The 26,403-nt window shown below is 39.6% G+C and overlaps 1 protein-coding gene across 2 annotated transcripts in view; it reads left to right on the top strand.

The window, feature by feature from the left end:
- The window catches only part of LOC126767716 (uncharacterized), a 209,408-nt gene that overhangs the window by 36,089 nt on the left and 146,916 nt on the right, over window positions 1-26,403 (top strand). For both annotated transcript variants that reach the window (XM_050485263.1, XM_050485262.1), the window contains one exon: window positions 5,029-6,386. In XM_050485263.1, the coding sequence (XP_050341220.1) occupies window positions 5,939-6,386 (448 nt within the window). In that variant the 5' untranslated portion in view covers window positions 5,029-5,938. The remainder of the gene's footprint in view (window positions 1-5,028; window positions 6,387-26,403) is intronic.

The following is a 26,403-nucleotide window of genomic DNA, read 5'->3' as shown; positions in this document are numbered from 1 at the left end:
CAAATACATAAGGCTTGTTAGTTATATGGGGTATATGTCGGGTTTTCACTCGTTTTATTCAATCTAGGCACAAATGTGTACCGTTGTTAGAAAAACACGCTCTCTCAATTCCATTAAGTTACATAATCCCGATAGTGGCCGATATATGCGATATAAAATCACCCGGAAGATCGAAAATCTTTGCATTAGGTAAATGGGGGCTCAGAGAAGTTTTGACCCTATTAAACACATTTTCGATACACAGAATTAACATTGTCAGCAAAGGATTCTATCCAAATTTCATTCATATATCTATTGACCGATATTTTCGGTAAACAGTTTTGGTTCAATTCAAGCACTTGTTAGTCATAAGGTGGCACACCTCAAATCCTTCTTATTCGGGTGACATACATACTTTGCCATGTAGTCAGTTCGCGTATTGAAAGAAAATTTTTACAAAAAAAAGTGATGTGGACCAACTTTCGAGAATTTATTCTGCAGTGACTTCATTGTCATGATGCGTGTGCAGCAACGCCAGGCTGATCAATCTATCTTGAAGCATGTTCGTCTCCAGCCAAGTTTACATGGGGGGAAGTCGAAAAAGAGTTTTCAGAGCTCTCATCCGTCACAAGAAGTGTGTGGAATATGCGAAGAAAATTATGAATTGTGGGGTATAGGTCCACATCGCAGTTCTTCAACGTTTCTAATGCAGAAGTCGGTAACTGCCAGTGATCAAGTTTACCTTTGACCTTCAAACGTCATACGACGTTGTCATTATTCAAAAGGCATTTGAAGCTAGCTATCAAGCAGTCAAAAAGATTTTCCAAATCTTTGGTTCTCATAGCACATACGTTTTCCGGAAGTAGAAAACTTATTTGAAATCCATGCAATATTTCTCTAGAAAAGTGCGTCTACAAATTTTCGCCGATTGTAACAGTAGAATGTATACTGAGACCCTTATTCCCTACCAAAAATTTTCGCGTATTGTTTGTCGGCCGTAGATTCTTGGTTTTTCTTCTTCAACTTTCAGTTCTGCCGCCATTTTTTTTCGGAACGTTACAAGCAGCGTATCTATCATATTTGATACCTTTGTCAGATCCGTCGATTCTTTCTGAAGAATTACGCTGAGTGAATGAGTTAGAGATAGAATATCACATAGGCGAAAAATCCCAATTATAAATTGAAATTTGATTGGGCGTTAAATTTCCCCCTTTCCCCCCTTCCCCCTCTAAATCCACCAATGTATACATCGATGGTTCCGACAAATGAGCTGTCCTTAGGAAGAAAGCCACGTTGGAAATAATATCAGATCTATATCTCGAAACTAGAGATTTGACTAGAAGAAAAACGTAGTTGTTGGTCAAAAATGAGATTTATGCGTGGTCCAGCATCTGCTAATCACTACACCAGTATCAGGTTAGGTTAGGTTAATCTGGTAGACCAATAAGCCATGCATAGACCAGTTTGTGTCCTTTGTGATACGAGATGGAGTTCACTTGCTCCAAGAGAGTCCAAGAGGAGTATTATTCGTTTAAGATGCCTGCGCTTGACGCGAATTTTAGCACACCAGTATCAGTCAGTTGTTTATTTGCTTATTTCCATCATTCCTTTCGCTAAAAGTTTTATTTATTTTTTTTATTATTTGTAAAAATTCTGAAGAAAAGATTTTTCTCCACGATTTTAACACAAATGAAAAACAAATAATAAGTAAAGTTGTGTATTTAATTCAGACCAGTTTTTTCTGGTTGTTTTTATTAAAAATATAGACATTTTTTCTTACAAATAGCTTATAATTTATTTTACACTGTTTAACCGGTTTTCGATCGAGCTCACAACTCCCCTTAAATCTAAAAAAAAGTTCAGCATACCACAGACAAATTTGAAACAAATTCAATTACATTATCATCATAGGTTTGTTTTTAGTTTAACATTTTCATAGAAAAAAAATTAAATTAATAAAGAAAGTTGCTACAAAAAGTCAGATCTCCTCAAAGCAGATATCTATATTAAATTGGATCCTACCTCAGTGCTCAAGAAAAAAGTAGATATATGTAAAACACTTTACTTGTTTACACTGCTCTGCTCATACTCAGGTATAAATATTTTCAATTACGGACGAACAAGTTTTCCTGTAGCAATTAGCAAAATTTATATTGCAGCTAAACCGCAAAAGCTATCGACTTTTAACAAATTTATCTAAAAACCAATTGCTGTTTTCCTACTTTTCGAACTTTCTACCTGCACAGATTAAAGTTCACAAAATCCACTATTTTTTACAAATCTGTTATACACACTCATTCACATGTATGCATGAAAATGCCATAGTTATACCCAACAAACATTGATCGCGTGCATTGCTCACGAAGTTATAGATTCAGTCGTTAATGGACATCAAATGGAATATTTCAAAAGCAGAGCTCGTTTTGTGGTCTAAAAAAATTTAGTTTTAGGCAAATTTTAAAAGTCTTGCCTATTTTCACTTTATTTATGTAGCTGCTTTCACGGCTCTTGATTTTCGTCCGAGCTGCTGTCGTTTACTGTCAGAGCATTTTCGGAAACTTTTCGGTGTTTGCTGGGTGTCTACATATATTCTCATTTAAGTGCAATAAAAATAGTTTAGTTTTCGTTCGTTCCTCGGTTTGCTTACTTTATTTTGTGTAACTTTTGTATTTAGTTAACAACATTTGCCCAACCGATATCCTTCAGATCGGTGTCCATTTGAAGTCGTAAATAAAACTGAATGTGTGTGTAAGCCTTCCCCTCCGGAGGGTGGGAGCCAAGAAAGTAAATTCAGCAGCGAATATGTGTGTGCAAGCACTTAACTGCATTGCCTCAAGTAGGGTGGCGTGGGGTCCGTATGAAGAGCGCAAGAGGTTTTGTGCTCTGGGCGAGTGTTTGGCAGAGGATGGGAATTTGGAAAGTTTGAAATTGGGGCACCTAGTGCAAATATGATATATGACTGCTAGCACACTCGAGTGCAGTTCATGAATTGTGCACGAACTACGTGGCAACCACAACAAATACAACAGGAGCTTTTTAACTTACACTCGGAACGCAAGGACGGCGGCCGGTGCTTGTTGGGGGCGAAACTGTGAGAAAAATTACTACGCTCCTGCCACATATTTGCTTTCGAAGCATATGTGCCTGCTTATATATGTGTGGGTATGAACATTTCTCAGAAACTTTGTGATACGGCGCATATACACTCTATGAAGTGTGTGTGTGTGTATTTACGATTGTGTGTGTCCACGCTTGCCAGTTGGCACCTGCACAGCGCGACAACAACAACTGCGGTAACTGTGCAAATAACTCAGCCGAACTCGGTCAGCCAAACGGCTGTCCGACGCACAAGTTCTCAGCCAGTGCCCACACAATCAGTCGGTCTGGAACTTTATTAGGAGTGAAATTGGACAGACGGGTAAATACGCATACTTGCAAAAGTAGTTGTGTATGCGTAAACTGCTCGTGAGCAAGCTTAAGAACAGGGCACATTCCTCTTAAGTCAATGTAGGACGAGAGCTGCGGAGACTGGGATCCCCTAAACCAAACACGTATTTTTTGAGAAGCACATTTCTTCTCGGTGTATTAGCAGTTGTTGGAGAATATTTGGGATTTTATAAGAAATTGGATTATGATTAGTATTCAACGTAAAATATGCACTCTTACATTTAGTGGATGGACAGTTCGTGGACTAGAATGACTAGACTATATTCGGAATACAAAATATGTTGAAACAAATATTTTCAGGTAGAAATTGGGTGCAGAAAAGTCAACAAGGTCTGTTCTGACGGCACCTCGGGAACCGTTATGTTCTTGTAAGGAGTCTGAAGAGACTTTGCGCCCTCTAAAATGGCACCAGGTTCTGTAAAAGGCAAACATTAAACTGTAAAGTATAACATATGTATAAATATAAGTGTGTGAGTATGTTGCATTAATTCCTGACATTCGTACGAAAAGGTGGGGGTAGCTTTCTTCTGTTCGACACTTTGTGTGGTTTTAAGCTCACTGCCCTGTATACATACATCCATACGGCATACATATGGGTTGTACTTTCCTTCGTGCTTATTTTGGCAGTCCACATGCTTTTCGAAGTTCATTTAAGATTTCGACTTTGAGCGCGTTGCGGCTGTGTTGAGGCACACATGCTGAACTTAGTTCCGGATTCGGCTGAGCTGGTGTGAGGGTGTGCGGTTTTATTTGCACTCTGTTGTGCCTTCTCAAATCTTTGTTGTTTGGTCGCAGTTTGTAAGCCAAATCGGGTTAGTCAGCCGTTACTCTGTCGACTTGCCTGGCACCAGCACTTCGTTAGCTCAAAAACTGTTGGTGTGCTTGCCTTTAGCTCGAGCACCTGTGCGTTGTCAGTGGGCCATTGATCAGTTGCATTGCTGCCGTTAAGTGGACCTTTTTAACAAATTTGATTTGGTACCATTAGATAATTGGCGAAAAACAGTCGCAGTGCCTCACAAAGCGTATGCTGAGCACACAACAGTTTTGTCGACTGAAATTTAAATGAATTCGGGAAGGACTAGGTGTACAATCCCTGATAATATTGTATTACGCATTTTAGTTAATCAAGTACTTACTATTTTCGTTTAGGCAGGAAGAATCGACGCGAATAAAATCGTAAATGAGTTTTTGTGAAAGAAATGGTATACATACATAGAAGATACCTGTCCAAATGCTGGCTGGCGCTGTGCTATGGCGTGATTTTAGGCGCGAACGTTTGCCTACTGCCAATAATAAGTCAGCTCATTAGGCCAAAAGCGAGTCGCTGGGCAAATACGCTGTGTGGGGCGGCATTTGCGTTTGCTTCGAGACATTTTTTTTGCGTTTCGCTTTCCTACTTTCTTTACTGCCGGCACGTGTGTGGCCGTGCGAAGATATTCGGGATACAAATTATTCTCCTTGCAAGCAGCATGTAATTGTATGCGTGGCATTACCGTAATTTTAATTAATTTAATTCCGGCTTCAATGTCTTTATTTTGCTCGCTTGTTTTATTGTTGCTACATTTCACAGAATTGTTCACGAATTTCTTGTTTCTCTTGCAGATTTTTAAAAGTACCGTTGAGGAATTTGTGAATGGGCTTGGATAAATAACTGAAAAGCACCGCGAGACTAGCAAGGAGCTATACACGAGCGAATGCTGTAATGAATACATAAAAAAGTACGAACATCCTTCAAGAATTTCAAAGGCCAACAAAGAAGGAAAGTTTTTCTTAACAAATGGGGCTATGCACACGCAAGTGGCGGAAATTAGAGCTAGAAAAACAAGTTAATTAGCGAGGCTAAGGGCAGCGGAGATATGCACCGAGGAGAATATGCACACAGAGTTGTTAATTGAATAGCATTGCGTCAAACGAGCAAAAGCGTAAGAAAGTTAAGTGCGAAAATAAAAAGAAGACTCTGAGACAAATCAACAGCAGAACTGCAGACCGGCTATAAAAGCAGAAGCAAAATTAGTTTGAATTAAGCGAAACACAGCGTAGACGGACTCCAAGGTGCTTCCGATTTCGCCTGCCGGTCATTTGCTATGTTGTATGCCGCGCTGCAGCCGAATCGCTTCATTAGAGCGTGGTGAGTGCTGCGCGAGGCAAAAGTGCAGACTGCGAACTGCGAGCTGAAACTGCAAATTGAACGCAAAGTCAGCACCAACTAAAGGCACCACGATAACTGTATATATATATACATATACACATATGTACATATGTAAGCAAATGCACTTAGAGATACACGTTCGTGAATTCGTATCGCTTCCAAGTTGTGTACAAGTTTCGACGCTGTAAATTAAATTGCAACTTCCGAAGGCTGTAAGCCGAAAGCGGAAAGTGAAAATAAAACGGAAAAACAGAATAATGTTCGACGCAGGTATAGTGAGTGTGCAGGAATAAAAATTCGAAATAAAAGTCGAGCAAAGTGTACGCTGCAATAATAACAACAACAACAACAAAACAACGCACAATGGATTTGCTAAAAGTGCAACGAGCAACGCCATTATCGGTGGCTACGCTACGCCGTAACCAAACTAAAAGTGTCACAACAACAAAAACAACAACAATAGTGCCAGCATACGCTACAACTACGACCGGGAGTACTTGCACAAACGCGGCTCCAAGCAGATGCAGTTCAATGCCGTTGACATGTAAAGCTGCGTTGCGAACGTTATCTACAACAACAACAACTGTAGCGCCAACAACCCGCATCGGCAGCAGCAGCGGCGACAACAACTGCGCCAGCAATGACAAGGAAAGCGCTGCCACGTCGGAGCAGGCGCTGCCGCGTCTGTTGGCGGCTTCAAGCTGGGGCGGCTGGCGCCACTGCATCGTTGGCCTTGTGACGTTGCTGGTGTTCACAGCGAATTTCAACAGCAGCGTCGGCCAAATCGATTGGGATGATGACGATGATCCAGGTTAGTCTCAGCAGTTTGTTGTTATGAGTTCGCCTCTTTTGTTTGTTGTTGCTATCTTTTTTAATTCATTTGTCAGGAAATTTGTACAGCTCCCGTTATTACTTTCTCCGCGCAATTCTAGGTCAGGCCAAGCACAGACAGCTGAACAATTGAACAAACAATTGTTGTGGCTTCGCGCAGCAAAAAATTAACTAAATTAAGCGTAACAAGAACAGCGTTGCACGTTGGTGGGGGCGCACATTAACAAGAGGCAGCACTTGTAATGTAGTCATTTCATATTAATTTCAATGCCAAACACTCTTCGTCGGCGCACACCTACATAAGCACATCCTCTTGCAATGTAGAATTCCGCTTAATTGAAATCATGTAAACGACGCGGCTTCTCTTGTCCCCTCAAAGGTGCTGTTGGCGCGTGGAAAGTATTCAATTACAGCAGACTTCACACAGGAAAAACACAGAGAGCAAGCATAATCGCGCTTGACGCATTGACAAAGGGGCAAAATGGGTCAGCCGACATAATTTTATTGAGTTGGTTGTACGCGAATGATAATGGCGTTTCGCGCTGTGCCTTTTCGCTTTGGGCTGTCGGTCTTGGCGTTGTCATTACTTTCAAATTAATTTGCGCCATCATAACGGTTTTTGCTGTTTTATTCAAATTATGTTTTTAAGGTTGACAAAAAGTGTCTGCGCTTTATAAGTGAATTACAACGCCCGCACTGGCTAGAGTTTCAAAAGCGATTATACTGAAACCCCCCTCCATCGTCATCAAAATTGAACAACGTTGAAAAGAGACACAACTGCCAAAATACTTTAAAAATAACAAATGCTTGAAACTCAAGAGCTTGATTTCGAAATGTTATCATTCTTTAGATGTTCTTTTCAATAATTTCTCTTTGCGCGAGTTTAAAATTTATATATTCAATAATATTCAATTTGACACTCAAAATTGAAGTTATGGCTGAGGAGGTCTGCATATCAATAATAAAGTTACATAATTATTTTTGTAATGAAATATTTACAACAAGAAAGAAAGTGAAAGAATCAGATGGAATTTTAAATGAGTGCCAACCCCATCATTTAATTTAACACTGGCTCTTTCATAGTCCTTTCGTACCATCTCGGTTGTCGTTTTTATATTTATATTAGTAGTTTTTAACAAACCCGTCATATAGGCAGTGTGCGACGTTATAATCCGAATTCACCCAATTTTACAGGGAAAGTAGAGATGCCAAAAAGATAAGCCCCCAACAAATTTGGTTATTTCAGCTTGAATGGTTTAGAATACAGGCATTGTCCGGAAAGTAATAAGACTTAGCCTATTTAAAAAAATTAATTGAACCAATCGTTACAATTCTTGAAGAACTTTCAAAATAGGCTCCTTCTGTGTCGATGCAGAGCTGCCAGAGCGATTTCCATTGCAATGCATTCTCCGGAATAGCCTTGAGAGCCGAGGAGCATGCTGCTTGAATCCCCTCTGTCATCTCAAAATGCTTGCCTTTCATCGGCCTTTTCAGGCAAGGAAACAAAAAATAGTCCGGGAGGCCACATGTGGGCTGTAGGGCGGCTGCAGAAGCGTTGGGATGCCGGTATTGGTTAGGTAGCTGTTCACAAGAAAGGTGGTAAGATCGAGGCGTTGTCGTGATGCAACTTCCAATCGGCTGCGATGTCTTGTCAGACCCGATTGATCCTACGTTTGAGTCTCTTGAGGACTTCCACGTAAAACTTGGCGTTGAAGTTTATCCAGGAGGAACAAATTCATGGTGGACGATGCCTTTGATGACAATGAACATCGTTTTCAATTTGGATTTGCTCATTCTTCCCTTTTCTGGTCGAGGAGATTGACTCTAAAAAGGCCTGGTGCCACCGAAACACACCACTTCTTCCTAAAGTAACATCTGGGTAAGCCTGCTTGATCATTTCAAACAACTCTGCCGCAGATTTACCGAGTTTCACCCAGAATTTAATCGCGTACCTCTGCTCTAACGAACGCTGTATTTTCGGCTTATACCACTCACAGAAGCACGTCGCGCGAAAATGTTTGTTCTCACTCTCAAGGTGCTCATTGACAACTGACCAACCGTTCGTTCGTTAGCTAAGACCGCCTTCTACCGAATCCAGTCGCTGCGCGCACTCTCCGAAGTAGAGCCGCGGCGGAAGAAAATCAGTCCTTTTACTTTCCGGTTAAACCCTCTATATGTGCATTGAACTTACAAGAGGACGAAGCCAGTTCCAATTAAAAAAAAATTTCAACCTTAGATGACAGTCACTAATGTAATTCGTTGTACTAAGTACCAGACTTGTGGAGCTTAGTTATGGCGCCCTTGGCGCCAGGGAATATGTGTACCGTTGATCAAGAAATCTCAATTTTTACTCAGGCTAGTAGTTATTGAACAGATGGACAGAAAACATCCAGCCACTTTTTTGTCAACGAATTTCTACAGTTTTCAATCACCGACACTCATCAGAACTTGGTGAACTTGAACTCTGTTATTCCTTATTAAACTGATTCAAATATCATTATTTATAAGACTAAGCTTTAAACCATCTAATAAATTAGCTTTAATCTGCGGCTGAACATAAAAAGCCATTAAATGCGAACCAAAAAAATATGACTGAATGCTTGCTGCGCCCTACCCTAAAAGTGATAGGAACATACATGCACATCTTTTGTATATATGGTATGTTTAATTGTAATTAAGCATAATTCATGCAGAAGTTTGTTAATATGAAATGAAGGAAATTTTGACAATTTTACGACTTTTCTGAAGGCGCAACCCGACGTTTTTACCCACCATTTGTTTCCGTTAGAAATGGAACCTGAAGGTAATAATAACTACATCAACTTAAAAGAGTAAAGCGAAGGTTGAGAATTGTTCATATATTCCTTTGAAAAATCTATATATAAGGATATGCGGAAACCACTGTTGTCTCCCGCAACAACCGTTGTCAGCAGGTAGCTGAATATGAACAGCAGTCGCGTGTTTTCACAAAATTCCATTTCGCTGTATAACTTCATTAATTATCTGCGCTGTGTGAGGATGGGGAATACTTACTCCACGCTGAATGCTGATTCTTGATTTGAAACTAGTGACTTATGTAATTACTACACCGTAACAAAGCGAGTGAGTAAGTGTGTGTGCAAATCGTGATTACAAAGCCCGCATGTTTGACTGACAGTGGGGTTTTGTACCATATTAAATTTAAATTTTCTTTGGATGCCTAGGGTAAGCCCATGCAAGTGTCCTCCACACTTGCAGCTCTCTCCCTGCTAAATGTCATGCGTCAAATGTATGTGCCCTTTCACCAGTTCCTGCCTTGGGCTCACCAATTGACACGACGGCTGCGTCGTGCGGAGCGCCATGAAGAATTCCAGATTTCATAAAATCACTGATTGTTGTAATGCTCACGCACGCTTTGAACGCTCACGAGGAAACGCATGTATGTATATTCTTCTGCTTAATTTGTAAGCGTATATATTGAAATACTTGCCTACACATGTGTATGTATTGGATTGCGGTATAAATGTGTAGCGGTTTATGCAGTGACTAATAGCTGTATTAAGAGTACCGTATTTATGGCAAAAACCACAAGCATTTGAACTATTTGTCGACGATTTGCTGTTGGCATTTTGACTGCGCCTTGTTTTTTCAGCCCGGACCGCTTACCAATATTTACTTGACAAGTGGATTAGAAAGGTGCCACAGCACGTAATTGCGCGCATTTGCCACAGCGCCATGTGTACCTCCGTTATACATACATGTGGATAGCAACTAACGCATAAACGAGCACAGTATCGGATTGAAAAGCTCGGGAGCTCCACAAAGCCACTCAAAATAAAATTCAAATAAAGGAGAGGACTTGTCGAAATTGATAAAATCCGGCTTATATAGTATATTTTAGCACTCCATGACAATTTAGAAAGAAGTAAGGAAAAAGTTATTTATTAGACTATCTGAATGGTATTTATCAGTTTAACTCTGGATCTGATATTGTTACCAAACTCATATACCGGTTCGAGAAAAAACGTTCTAGGATATTCAAAATCGTCTTGAAAATGTTATGATCACCGCCAGGTAGTGCAGCTCTGTGAGTTAATTTATCCCTGTAAGCTTGAAACATTACTTGAAATTTCCCATAACCTGATCTATTTTAGTTACACTGTTGCTACACAGTACACATACAGTTACAAACCGTAATTTATTTGTATGTTTTCTGTATGTCTTCGGCAACTTAATAATATTTATAACTATCGTCGACTTACTTGCACATATCTGTTTACGTACAAATCCTGATACTCGAATGTGTCAGCAGTGAGTTGTCGTATAGCTCTTGTTGTTGTTGTTGTAGTCGTTGTTGTTATTACTTCAAGCTACTGAAACTACTGCCGTAATTTGTGAAGGAAACACTTCATCTTCCATAAACCTCCGCTCCCCCAAGAGTTCTTATGCGCTAATACCGACCCACACGCCTTAAAGTATGCCTCACTATATGAATATGTTCTTTCACACACATAAATACTCATTTATAATACGCTTAGAGCTAGGTGGCCACCTGATGTGCACGTTCATAACCTGCTTTAGCTCTACCACGGCGCTTTACTTTTCGCTCATATTGTGTGGGGGAACTGATGGCTCGTTTGTACTGTGTCTTGTCTTAGACTCTAAGTCAGAAATAATAGTAGTAAAATTGGAGAAATTATTTTTCACGTAGAGGAATCGCAGTAAGATCAAAAACTAGGAAAATGTCAAAAAGTCATTTAAATAAACCTTTATTTATAAATTTTTTGTTATAAATTATTTGAAATAACAATTTTTATAAGAATATCAGCGGAAGACCACTGAATCGAACAAACAAACTAGCATACATCAGATGGATTGGCCTTGGTATAGACAGAGGAGAATGATATCTTACTATCTTAGTGTGTAATTCTTCTACTAAATTCTTCCCAAATCAAGTTAAATGAGTAATGTTTTTGTTATTTTGCAACAAAAATTTGTAGTGAAAAAGTTGAAGCTTTTCGTTCCACAAAATTACACAACAACATGTTAGAAACAACACCACTGTGCATCGTTCGAATTTAGTGGCCTGGACTGCTGAAAAAATGTAGGTGAGTGTGTATATACGAGTGTACGTGGGCACTTCTTCATTCGTTTATTGCCGCTGTCGGTCGAAAATGTTGGATTGGCTGCTAGCACGCGACGTTGTTGCTTTAAAAAATGAAATTATAATTTATAATTTTTTGCTGAAACATATTGCGGCTAGATGACGGTGGGATTTGCTGCCAACTCAGCACATGCCCCATCCGATTTGCACCCTCGTCCTGCTGAGTAGCCACTGACAGCTCAGTTCGTTCAGACAATTCCATCGCATTTACATTCATAGGTATCTAGCAAAGCAGAATTCGCATTGTTACTTTGCTTTGTTTGCGTGTGTCTCGGCTGCAAGGCAAGTGTGATGTGTGGTCGTCGACATTTCGCTCGTCCACCGTCGCTCACTCAAGCGCTTAATTTTCTGTAGCGTGACTGAGCGTTCCTCCGACAATATGTGGCAAGCTGTGCCTGTTTGCCCAACACACACACTTGGTGCCCCAGTCTGTCGGCACGCTGGTCCAAGGTTCCTTACATTTATAGCACCTCCATTGCATGCAACCGATTTTGTGTGTGTGTGTTTGCTAAGCGAGTTCTTATTTAGCTGGCAACTTCTAAAAATACTCATACATATTGCCAATAAGTCCATGTGTCACGTGGTACGTAGTCAGCCTGTGGGGACATCGACGAACCCGCTCACTCGTCTCGGTCACGACGAATAACAACGTGACAATGTGAAAATTTAATTTTCACTTCGTTGTAAGGAGGAAGTGTCATTTTAACTAAAAATATACGTTTGAGCTACCATAAGTGATGTGAAGTTGATTCTGTGTGCAGTTGGTTGTGTCTTGTTGGTCAAGCACCAGACTCTGTGGGGCGTTATGATGGATTATAGAGTGCGAGTAAAGAAAATAACCGCTGAGTCAAACAATTTTGCTGGCAGCAACATGCTGCTGTCAAACTCATATTTGCTTATTCCGTCGCTTAGTTATCACACTCCATCAGGTATTTACAATAGCTGAGCACTTTTAGGAGATACTACCATATAACATTCGTCGCTTCTAATCATATTTTGACGCCATTGATAGAAGTTTTAAGTATTCTGAATATTGAAAATCCTAAGAGTTTTATGAAGTATGAAGAATTATTTTCCTGTAGAAAGAAAGTATAATTTAGTAATCTTATTTAATCCAAAAATATTTAGTGCTTTGGTTAAAATATAGAAAAATAATTTACGAATTATACATTTTGACGAAAAAGTACCAGGAAATTGTTTATTTGTTAAATAGTTTTAATCACTTATCTATATTTTTTTGTCGCCTTCAGAAGTAATACACTTATGACAACAATTTGTATCTTCGATAGACTGAAAACTGACTCCACGGAGAGACAAGTTCAGTTTGGAGAACAATGAAAAATCACACAGAGCCAAGTCTGGTGAATGCGGTGGTTGATCGAAGATAGTCATTGAGTATTTGGTTTTAAATTCGGTGCGATGGTCATAATTATTGTGTAAAACCCATGAATTGTTCTTCCCCAATTCCGGCTGATTTCGATGGATGTTTTCTCGCTAACACCTGAATGTGGCTAAATTGAACTTCTTATTGACTGTCTGCTCCTCCGGAACAAATTAATGCTGCACCAAACTACGAATATCGGAAAAATAACATTAACAGATCGCGCTCATATTTGACATATTAATTAAGGACCGTCCAACCAACTAAGCAAAATACATTTTTTTACCATTACCCGGAGAATTGAAATTAAAATTTCGACATGCTAGAGCTTCGTTGGTTGAGGTTGATGGTCGCCCTGAACGCTCTTCGTCTTCGACACGTTCACGGCCGGCTTGGAACTCACTATACCACTTGTAAACATTTTCTTAGACATAGCTTCATCACCAAAGGCTTTCTGCACCATCCTCAACGTATCCGCGGCAGAAAATTGATTCCGTAAACAAAATTTAATGCAAATTCTTTGCTCAACAAATTTCGACATCGCAAAAAACGAAAAACTCACTTTTAGCAGCTCACAAAACGACACGTACATATCTCAAACACTAATGAATATTTTGACGTGAAATTTGACATAAATATGACTGACAGTACTACCAACCTAAACGAAAAAATAATTCTCCAAATATTTAGACGCGCGCAGTTTAAATTCAAATGTCACCTTATTTTTTGGGCACAGTAGTACTTGTATGTCGTAATGTATAAAACCAGTACAAATATTTGGAAGACTATCACCCAACTAGAAATGAGTACGGACTAGATTTCATTCCATCTTGTTATATGAAATATTCGTTGTTTGTTTTGATTTCATAGTCTAGTTTTGGTTTATGGTAATGAGTACACAGTAATTAGCTGCGTACTCCATCTACTCATATCCAATCAAAATATACAATAACGCAACTTACGGTGCTCAAATTGGTTGGGCAACGAATTTCTTCGGTTTTTAACTGGTTGCTACGCAGAAACCTCGTCGTTTCATACGCAGCAGAGGACTTTTGGTAAATTTCCAACCTCGGTTCATTGAAAGGGCTCTAGATGTTTTTGCACTACAGGGTGTTGGAGTAGAGGGGAAACCAAATGACTTCTACTTTATGAAAATGATTCCTTGAGTATCGTAGCAAGGGTCATTACAGAGCGCATATATCAGTTGAGACTGCATATCTTTTTAACGGCTCCTAATGATCCATTTTGAAAGTAAAAACTAGAGCGGATAAAACGTACAGATTTTATTAAATTCACAGGCTTGTTGAGTGGTCTTTACATCACAACTCACTTTTTAGCGCAATTAGCCGCACTAAGTCTTAAGTGTGGACGCTTGCATCGCCCCGTATCAACCAGACAACCGCCACAGCTTTCTTATTTAAATATTCTCTCCTGAGTTGCGAATAAGAATTTCCATTAACTACTTTGCATATTAAGTTTAAATCAATAATGAAGTTAGTTTCTAATTAATATTAGTTTAATGCTTTTTAGCTTTAGTTATCAGTTGTTGGCTAAACTGCTTCAGTGGATATTAAATGCAGATAAACAAGAATGAATGAAAACATAAAACATAAAATTTGCAGCAACGGTTGTTTGTTGAAGTGAGCAGCAACGAAGGATAACACAAGGAAAAACAATCACAGCGAACGACATATACACGCATGCCACCAATGCAGCGAAGAGGGTGTAAGTGCATCGCAATCAACACCGAATACTTGCAAACTGCTCCTGCACATCGCACACACACACATGCGCTTAGGAATGTAACACACTTGTGTCACGTGTTTATTGTGCAAATATTCTTTTCACGTTCTTCTGTCTGCCTCACCGGCTGACTTGGCTGGCTTGGCTGGGTTGGCTGGCCAACAATGGAGTGCAGCGCGGCCATTGTATTTGTTTGCTCTCAACTCCGATACCCCTGTGCAAGTGGACTTAAATTGCTGTATGTGAGTGTGTGCTGGTCATTGCCAAGTGTTTATTGTTGTTTTGTATACAAGTTGTTGTTGTCGCTTTATTGTGATATGCATGGACGTGTAAAGTGTGCAGTCATTAGAATAAGTTGCAGCGACTGGAGCGAGCCATTTACACCCCTTTAATTATCCGCACAGTCAACTGGCTGTGGGGAGGGGGAGCGGCGTTGTGCTCATCTAAGGTGCCTTCTCGTGCTTCCTGTGTTTGCGTACACCAACACCCAGCCGAAGGTTGTTGAAAGGTGAAAGGGTTCTGAAGTGTTGATATGCTGGAATAACGGCATTTTTACAATACAATTTTGCTTAGCTGAATGACTACAAATGGGCATGCATGAGCCTGGTTTGCTCAGCAGCAGACATTATTTGCTTTTGTTGTCTGAAGATCCGTTCAACCGGGCGGGACAGCGATAAGAATTCTAATAAGCACTCACCAAAGTAGTTTAAAATAATTTTTCGTAGAAGGTCTACTAAACAAGACAATGAACTTTTAATCTCGGCATATGGTAAAAACTGGGGTTTTTGTTTGGCGCCACGTGGGGGTCTCATAAGCAAGTACCAAATACTGTTATTAAATACCAGCCAAGAAACTCGTTACACCATGTCACCGAGTGGTGACCCATTGGCTGAAAAACTCGTCTCTCCATCAACCTCTTAGGCGCTTGGTATAAGCGGGGACTTGCGCACAGTTTGGTATAACTCGCCCTTAGTGCCCTAGCGGCTGCACTGAAGCGTTATTTTTCTGCTCCTAACTGCCATAAGCGCCGGTTATGGCATATCATTTATGTAGTGCCGTCTCTCGCCGATGACCATTTACTGCTTTATACATTTCATTGTGTTTCGGCGCATTTCATGCAGATCCTCGTATTTTTGACGGTTCCAGCGCCACATTGTGCTCGTAGCTGCAGACAATGCCGCTGCTCGCCCGCCATCGCTTGTGGTGTGTCATGCGTCAGTGTCGCATTGCATTGTACACAAATCAAAAGGATAACTTCATCGTGTGATGCATTGGTTGTCGTTTTCTTATTGTTGAGACTGCAAAGTGCCGCCAGCAGCAAATGGACGCCGCAATTGCAGCGGCGGGCGCAAGGGCTGGGGCGTTGGTACGGCCTCCGCGCTGGTTGTGTTGAATGCTTGAACGAATTTGAATTTCTGCTTGTCTAACAACTGGCTCTGTTTGGGCCGATGCTTGTTTCGTGCGCTTTTTTGCACGTCCTTCATCGTCGTTATTGTTGCGGAAATGTTGCCGTTGCTTTGAATTTTTCGTGGCCGTTTTCGGCTGGCGTCGGATTAGCATGCGAATTTTGCATAAATCAATGCACAATTTATAGACTTTGACGGCAATTCAGACGAACAGTTTCAGTTTCTGGCAGTGCCAGCTGTTGTAACGGTTAAGCTTTGCATTTATTTTTGCCATTTGGCAGTATCTGATGGAGCCTACCAGCATATAAGATACTTTTTAGCCAACTTTGCATTTGGGTATTTATTCCGATGGTGGTTGCTGAGTTGACCCACTTTGCTAATAAAGGCAATTTTGAGCCCTTTTGGGGTGCCTACAAACTAGGTAGATGATTGAAGAGGCGGAAAATCTTTAATTTAAATAAAGAATATGTAAATGTCGTGTGAAATGAGGAATTGAAGAGAGAAAGAAGGGTACTACTGATTGATATCTAAGTATGTAATATTAAGACCACGAAACTGGAGTAAACCGCAAAAGAGAAGACACCATAATCATATTTGTTTTTAGTGTGAACAGTGAACTCTAGCAGCAAGAGATAGACTTTCAACTCGCGCGATACTCAAAAATGGAATATTGAGGTAAGGATATCATAGCTCGCATGTCAAGACAGGAGCCTGTTTTTGATGAAAATATAATTGGGGAGATGCCGATTTAATTATCGTGTCTTTAACTGTAAGCGACATGTGGTTAAGTGAATTGCTGGAGTTTAAGCAAACGACGCACTTTTCACTTTAGAATAGTGGAGCGATAAATTTTAGTGTGCTATGTGTTTGCCCTAGCCTCATAAGCGTATTTGCGCAATTCCGAATGCTACTTTTCTCACTCGGCAGAAGCCATTTTGACACATGACAAACGCAGTTTTGTGCGAAAGTTTTGCATTTGCCACTCTTTCCGTTTCTCGCTCTTCAGTAGTCTTTGTGTGTCATTTGCTCTTGTTTGTTGTTGTACAATTTTAGTACCTTTGGGCACAGCAGAAAAGTTATATCAACTCGGTGAAATAGTTCTCTGTTGAATGCATTGGGCGGAAAGTTTTAATTAGCAGAAGTCGGTTTCCAGCACTCTCACACATCTACATGACACTCGAACCTACTCTAGTTTAAATGCATACTTCCATTCTCCCGTACCTTACCCGTAATGTGATATACGACTTTTGTATTAGTATTATGTATGTACTCGTCAATACTCTTCTCTAAAGGAATTCAATATGGTTGCTGCAATGAGCATATGAAATGCGAGACTAGGGATAATGTTAGTGGATATATGCAAAAGCCTTTAAAACAGTCCCCGAGTACTTGCTGCCTCACTTACTAATGTCATTCAGACATGGTTCCAATCGAGCCCGTTTTCCAATAAAGTAAGTTCTTCCTTGAGAGTATTGGGTAGTCAAAAAAGTCTTTTCGTTTTTCTAATCAAACTTCAACATATTTTTTTTATATGTATTTGTAATGAACTTTAATGAACCAAATATATACCATTTTGGTCGATCACCTTAGGCTATTTCTCCGCTAGAGACATCAGTGTTAAACTTTTCTTCTTTCTTGGCAAAGAACTGCGACAAGTAATTTTCACAGGCTTCTCTTGAAGGCAACTTTACTCCATCAAGAGAGTTCTGCATTGACTGAAACCAATGGTAGTCCGATGGTGCAAGGTCAGGGCTATGTGGTGGATGCATCAAAACTTCCCAGCCAAGCTCTGCCAGTTTTTGCCGAGTCATCAAAAATGTGTGTGGTCTAGCGTTGTCCTGATGGAAGACGAATCCTTTCTGTTGATCAGTTCTGGCCGTGTTTTCGATTGCTTGCTTCAATCTCATCACTTGTTGACAGTAAAATTAGAATCAATCGTTCGACCAGTCTGGAACAGCTCATAGTGGATGATTCCTCTCCAATCCCACCAAACACCCAGCATAAGCTTTCGGGGCTTCAATCCTGGTTTTGCGACCATTTGTTGAGCTTCACCACGCTTCAGAAAAGGTGCGAATTCATTTCGTTTCAGCAAAGATTTGCAGGTATCAATTCGGTCCATTAAATTTTTCACAGACAATTCATGTGGTACCCAAACATCGAGCTTCTTTTTGTAGCCAGTCTTTTTTAAATGGTTCAAAAAATCGTTTGATGATGAATGTTAAGTTCCTTAGCGATGCCATGGCTGGTTATGTGACGGTCCTGGTTAATCTTTTCCATAATTTCATCGACGTTTTCAACGATAGATCGACCAGAGCAAAGGGCGTATATTTCTAATCTTATATTGTATCCTTTCACCTGAAATAAATCAAATAGAATGAATGAATATTTCCCTTAGCTCCCAAAAGTTGATAAAATCTAGCTAATGCTTAACCCAGCTCCTCTATAAGTACCTGAAAAAAGAATTTTCAGTTGGCTTTTTACTACATATATGTATTGGTCGAAATTTAAGATATCTTCGCAAAATTAGGTAGATATATTCTAAAGCTTAATGCCGAAAATGTATGAAATCGATCCACAAATTACCCCAGCATCCATATAACACATACATATATGTATAACTATTTCCATTACTATGCAAAAATGACGATCAATATGAGAGTTAACGTCAAACAGTTACAATGAAACATGTTCTCGGGTATAACTGAGTAATGGCATCAGGCCAAACCTTCCCCCAGCACAAATATACCCAATTGAGTGATTTCTGATATTTTAATTACTGCGCATGTTTTCTTATTAATAGTTTAGCATTGGATATGCTTAAAATAGATCCAAAGGTACAGATCGAGTCATCATATCCTTAATATTGTGATTCTAGTATTTTCCTCATATACCACATATACGAGTATTAAATTTGCGCTTACTTACCATGCTTACCATGCTTATTTTGCTTTTATATATTTTACAATAACACTCACATATACACATATGCTCCGAAAGTAAATTTGTTAGTCGTTCGCTAACTGTCTAAGCTCTTTCATCGATTTTCTGTCATATCTATGGGTCAAGAAGTTTTTTTTAGTTACAGAAAAGTTATGAAATCAACAAAGTGGTACACGCACAAATATGGTCGAATTTCGTTTCTTGCCTCACTCAAATTATAACAATATTAAGTGTCATCCGCACGCTCTCCAGCATGGAGCTACACAACAAAAGACGCCAGCCACTGAACGCCCCCCACCCACTTGCTCACTCGCTTACTGCCACTTGCAAGCGACTAATCCCTACAAATTGTTGACCCAAACAGGAGCACTGAGAACAGTGCAAAAAACAAGCGCCGCGCCAGTGCTGGAGCGTAAGTGGCCGAGTGCAAAGTGAGAAAAATAGTGAAATCGTTAACCCTTTCAAACTTGCCAATTTATTCAAACGGTCGTCATTATGCTAACACGAACTTATGTTACACATCGTTATCCTTTGTACAGTGGCATTTCTAATTTTTTCTGACATGTTTATTACGCAAACGAAAAAAAGGAGGGAAAGCCAAAAAATATTGCTTGGCAGTCTGAAAAAGGTCGCTCGGCGCACACTTGTGTACGGGCATGTGTGTATACGGAACTATAAGTAACTGTTATATGCGGCGAGTGCAAGTGATTGAGAAATGTGACACAGTCCAAACTGACCGCTTTCGCTTGCGCATATATTTTACCCACGTGCACATAAATAATTTTATAGGTGGCAATATACTTAATGTATCACGATTATGCCTATATGCATATATGTATGTATGTGTTTGTGAGTAGTACTTGAGAAAATTGATATGCAGCGCTCGTAGAGCCGTAAGCTTCGCAAAATTCGTCTTCAATAACACACATACATGCAAATGTGTTTATGTATGTGGGTTTATATGCAGGTGTGTGTAGTTAATATATAAAAGTATAAAATAGTTTTGAATATTTACATTAGCTAAAAGCGAGCTTTGCACTAATCAGTTGTTAAATGAACGAATATAACCTCAATTACTTACAGAAAGCTCTGCTTTGTGTTGGAATTTACTTTAGATATTTTCTGAGAAAACTTAAAATTTTTATTATTTTCATTTTATTATGTTTTAATTATTGTATGCATTTATAGCACATTAGTTTTTAGTGATTTTGAGTTCCCAGTCCCCATTTAATATTAGCAGAATTGCTTCACTTCATAAGAAAAAACGAAAAAAATTCCAACGCAAAATTTTTCTTAATGAAAAAGGTTAAAGTTTAGATTATTTAATGGGCTTTTCAGCAATTATTTATGAATTTCATCTATAGAAGTATATGTATGTGTAATTGCTTCGAACATTTTTCAACTAAAAAGTTAAGGAATATGTATGAAAAATGCCGAAAAGCTGAAGAAAAAATGCCAACTATTATTTAAGGCTTTGTTAAGTACTCAAACAAAACTAACCATCCCCATTGACTGCGAGTTGGACAAATCACGAATTGTTAAACTCGCTTAATTTGCATCGGTAAAAGCGGCAAAAAACAGATGACTTCTGTGAAATTTCCTAAAAAGCCCCAAAACGAACATTAGGATAATGTCGTAGTCGGGTGCGTGACAAGCACATGAAATCTTGGCAATCCCAGCGGTCTTAAAAGTGCTAAAAGCTTCACACACAGGCCGAGCGGCATGTAGTGGCGCTAATGCCGATTAATTTTTCCATGCTCATAGTCACAATTGACCTTACGTGCAACACCTCGGCTGGTCAACAACGCCAGCAAGCGACAACCAACCAGCTGTGGGTGTGTGGCCAAATATAGTGTCGCATTAATTTTAACACCGTAAGCGCCAGCACAGAGCAGTTTAGACTTTTTCCATGAGCCAGTTTGTTGATTTCGGAAATAAACCCGAATGCGTGTACCTGACACATGTGTGTCTGCATTAGTTTTCCATACATACATATATTCACACATATACGCGTACTTACACTCTCTCACGAACCGTTACGTGATTCACATACTTATGAATTTTGTTGCTTTTTGCTTTGTGAGTGAAAAAATAGCAATGAAGGAGCGCACATTCAAACACGTGTGTGTGTGTGTGGTGTCCATGAAATATGAACATACCCTCACCATGTACATATGTGTGTGTAATTATACTTGAGCTATGTGTTGCTAAATTCCAAGACATTCCAGATGTCTATTTAGCTGCAGACGCTCTTCTATTGCGCTGCCAACTGTGCATAAAATTGGATTCCTCGAGTTGAGCGTGTGTGTTGTTGCTGTTGTTGCTGGTCAGAGTGCGTGCGTGGTTAACCCAAATACCGATCAGCAGCTGCCGAAGCAAGACCTTCAGCATACAGCGTGCGGTCTCGCCGTAGAGTGGTGTGCAGAGTGCCTCGAAAACTCTGCGAAGAATGTAGGAAAGCTGCACGACCGATGGGCCGGGGCAACAACTCAAATAAGAAGAATATTGAGAAAACTCAAATGGATATACGAATGTGAGAACATCAAGCTTACTTTCATTTCCAGTCCGTGTTTTTATGCTTGACTCAGCAAAATCTTACCAAACCCACTTGCAGCTTTGCACATTCTCCGCTGTTTTTTTGCAAAAACTAAAAATATGTACTTGCTTAAGAAAGGCAGCGAAAGCCAAAAGCTCGGGGTCCTGAAAAATAAAAGTAGTGTTAAATTGGCGACGAAGGAGTTAAAAAGAAACGAGCGAACGGAAGCAACTACTTCAAAATGACTTTTGCAGAAATTTAAGGAATTTTTATTGCCACTCTGACAGCTGCTGCTGCTGCTGCCACCGGCATAAACAGTTCCGACGCAGCCATTCACAAACACGCACACACACTCGCACTCGTACTTGGGTGCCACGCTTTGATTTTCTCAAACGCCACTGGCTGGCGGAGTGGCTGTGTGCCGCAAAGTGGCGGAGAGAGCCGGCAGTGACAGCGGTCGCGTCAGCGACAACAGACTTCGCCACAGCAATAGCAGCGAGAGCTAATTTAGTAGTTCCATGTGTTTTTATTGCATTGCCGGGGCTTGGTTACAGACCCTTTTGGAACAAGTGGGGCACTGCTGCTTGTTTGCGTTTGCATGTGTGAGTTTGGTAAATTCCCCTCCAACTTAGCGGCGCCTTCATTTTACGCTTTTTTTGCTTTATTTACTTCCTAGACACCCTCTGATTCATAAGCTGTGCCTTTAGCTTGTTGTTGTCACCAACATTTGTTCCCAGAAACGTGCATAGGTAGACTGTACTGTACATTCCTGGCAATGTGTTTGACATTTTATCGCAATGAAAAAAACTTCAATCGCCGCCTCAAACGTTTGGCGGCCTTAAATATGCCTTGTCGTTGTCGCTTTACTTATTACTCCATCTCCTTCTTTCGTCTTTGCATTTCTAAAGCTTGTACATATTTATTGCTCGAATCAATTCACTGAACACTTTATTTTGATCCTCGTTCTTTCAGAGTTTTGAGTGTTTTCGGATGAGTTTTTGTTTAAGCAGGCGTGAAGACATTGAAATACAGTATTTCTGGTGATCTTCGAAGGCGGCTGTTTACCTCTTTCCTTAAAGATAAATCAAATTAATTTTTCGTTAGAGTCATTTGCCTTGATGAAAACCTTGTTCTAAGAGGTTCTGAATATACTAGAATGAGTGCGGGTAGACTGTATAGCTCCCGGATGTAGCAGCAATGTCAAGCCCAATTTCAGACAGAAAAAATGTTTTGAAAAGACCATGGCTTTAAGACCTGAGCCTAAGTCTTACATATTTGTTAATTCTTATCCTTAGTTTCCGAACTGCAATTCGCTTACGCGAACAAGACTAGAAGTCAGCTACATACATATGCTTGAAATGTTTTGTTGCAAGAATTTGGTAACAAGAGGCACGTGTTCTGAACCGGGAACTACATACACACACATATGACTCACGAAAAGAGGCGAGCATGTTTGCTAACTGCAATTGCTATGCACACTTGCGCATTTTGTTATTTAAACACTTTGTTGTTGCAGCCATCCCGTTGGTTTGTAATTTGGTGCGCAGACGTGCCACGAATTGTTTGCACGTACTTAAACATTTCCGGTTGGCTTTTCATTGCCGCATCGTGTGGAGGAGAACGCCGACACACCAGCATATGCTCTCCGAGAGCTTGCACTTGGCCAGCAGGAAAGCGAGCTCGTTAATAGAAGAGTCATTACACAAAAATTAAAAAGTGGCTGGTTTTCTCCGGATATTCACCTCCTAGGCCGTTTGTTCTTCAACGCCTTATTGAATTTACGAAATTGACCAACATTTTCGCAATTCCTTATCGTCAATTATTTCCTCAATGGGCCAGTGGTGGGATCTTCGCATTTGAATTTCCCTGGAGGGTCTTAAGGGAATTTCCTAAAACAAATATTGTATGTCTGCTTAGACATTCGGTAGGAGACCTAGAGCTGGCTGTTTCCTTTGCAACTGCTTTGAAGAAGGCATCTGTGACTGCGAATGCGTGCACATTTCCAGCTGAGTATCTGCTGAATATACTCACAAATATTTACCTTGTCTATTATTGTTGCTTTCCTCGCTGTTTCCACCCACATATCTGTTCGAAACTATTTCTCTCTGACTTATTGTGATGAATGTTAAAGATTTTTAGTCGAAGGAACTTAAGTCTGTGTGGGTTAATACTTATAATTTTTGGTATTCTTGTACAAGTACCATACATAAACACATGTTTTACTATTATGATACATAATACCAACTAGTTCTAGTTCTAGTCTATACTCATAAACGAAAATGTTGCTGAATTGTGAATGGTACTATCACATCAATTGAAATGTACTCGGCCTGCCCCATAGTTAGCATTACTAGAATTAAATCCATATGATTATATTAGTTAGCCCTAACCTTCAAAAAGCGATGTCATTAGTTTGTGAATTATATAATTTTGAGCAAACTAACTTAAGAGAGATTGTTATCGACGAAAATATCAAACAATTTCACAAAATAATTTTGGATGACCATAAAGTAAATTTGTTTGAGATAGCAGACACTCTAAAGGTATTAACTCAACGTGTACATCATACCATTCAAGAATATTTGGGTATGAGAAAGCTCGGTGCAAAGTGGGTGCCGCGCGAGCTCCCTTTTGACCAAAAAGAACGACGAGTTGATGATTCGGGACTGTGTTTGGAAACGTTCAAGCGTAACGTACTTTGCTAAAAGGAAGGACCATCAACACCGACTATTACATGCATAGCGCTGTTGGATCGTTTGAATGAAAATCGCCGAAAAACAACCGTGTTTGAAGAAAAAGATAGTGCCGTTTTACTAAGACAATGTACCATGTCACAAGACAGTGAAACCGATGGCAAAAAATTCATAAATTGGACTTCAGGCAGATTATCTCTTGTTCTCAGACCGTCGAATGAAGAGGTGATCGCCGAAACTGAGGCCTATTCTGAAGCAATGGACAAATCGTACTACAAAAGTGGTGTCGAAACCTTGGAATGTTCCTATAATCAGTGTATATACGTTGAATTGAAAAAAAAAACATTTTCGCAAAAAAATTTCTTTTACTATGGTAGACCGGAGACTTTTCAATTCACCTATTTTATTTTATTACAGTGTGAACGTGTTTAAAATTTAGTGTAGCGCCATTAAGGATTTATTTTATTTTCAAAGTTATAGCCGTTTTAGTGTCGTTGCAAATTATCCGGTTCAGCTTTAACTCAAAAATTTAAGGGGGCTTTCTCGATATTGACTGATTCAAAACAATACCCAGAACTTTTCAGGTTCTACTCAACCGATTTACCCTTAATTTTAATTAATATTATAGACTTGTGATTGGCCGAAACTTGCCCTAACCCTTATTTAGATTTTTCCAGTTGTAAAAAAATCGATACAGTCAAAAAAAGTGGTTTTTTAGGCAATGGGACGGCCTGGTTTTTTTTTTAAGTTTTTTTCCGCAGGTCCAAGCGACATTGTTCTAGTTTATTTTGGTCACGTGCCAAATTTAATATTAATAAAACGATACGTAATTAAAATATGAAGCGCTTTTTTTAACGATACTTCAAAAAATGAAAGGAAATGTGTCTGTAGACTAGAATACACCCTTAATTTTTGTGCTTCCTTATAGTTTTCGAATTCTTAATTTTCTACCCAAAAATTCGAAAAATGAAAAGCAATCGATAATTCCAACCTCCGTCGGAGCTGGTGGTGAGTGTTAAAACAAATATCCTAATTTGGATTTTGGATAATTTGTGAAGCGTTATGTTAATAACATTTAACCTTGTACAGAATATATTGGCAACCCTCATTAGCATAAACATACAATTTTGCTGTAACCTTGCCATCCGCAAAGCGAAGCATCAAAACGCAATTTTGACTGTTTAGAGTCTAATTTTTCATAGGAACTTTGCTTGTGTGGGCGATAACGAGAACAAGCCGCATTATGTTCCAGCATGTGACTCTGTGTAGATATGTGCACTTGTTTGTATACGTATTCGTATGTAAAAACACAAAGTATCTAAAACCCAACAAAGCACAAGATCTGCTCGTGTACTTGTATTTACATATTGGGTCCCTTAGGAGCGCACATTGCTGCTGTCAAATAATTTTTCATTAGTAAATGCTAAATCTGAACTTAGCTGCCACCGTTCTATGGAGATCCAATAGCAAAAACGGCAATAAGCAACAAACAAAGCATACATACATACACACATAAAAGTATATAAAAGAGATGGAGAACCATAAATGTCAACAAGACAAAAAGTTTGAATAGTTCAGAGCCAATCCGGAGCACCCGCATCACTCGGCCCTACGAGCACGAGGAGTGCCCGCACAGAACAGTTGACATATTGCTTGGGGATTATTAATTGGAACAAGTTAATTTGCACAATAAACCCGCAAGATACAAGCTAACAAGCCAAAAAACTTATTACGAGAATAAAGGATAAACTTTTCATATGTATTACAATTTCTTGCTGCTGCTCGGTGCCAAGAAGAAGAAGGGCAAAAAGATGAAATGGGTAAATAAGCTTGTTACCCTTGCATGCCGAGTGCGGCGACAGATTGTTCTTGTGTGAGTTTGACTCTTGCTTTTTGCTACCACTTTTGCTAGGAAATGAATATGAGAGTGCTCGGCCAACCAAATTAGCCAAAAAAGCAATAAAAGTTCGAAAGAGTAACTTCTTGCCTTTGCCTTACTTGCTGTTACCGAGCAACACATGCAAAGCTCGATAAGACAATTTCTCTAAATATATACATAACTAATCGAGGTCCGCAGATTTAACCGAACTTATCGCTTATTAATCGGCAATAATTCTCATATTTGATAATGGATAAATTGCTCACAAATTTATTT

The sequence above is a fragment of the Bactrocera neohumeralis genome, chromosome 2 (assembly GCF_024586455.1).
Source record: "Bactrocera neohumeralis isolate Rockhampton chromosome 2, APGP_CSIRO_Bneo_wtdbg2-racon-allhic-juicebox.fasta_v2, whole genome shotgun sequence".
Taxonomy (NCBI): Eukaryota; Metazoa; Arthropoda; class Insecta; order Diptera; family Tephritidae; genus Bactrocera; species Bactrocera neohumeralis.
This window is presented reverse-complemented; position numbering and strand designations above follow the sequence as displayed.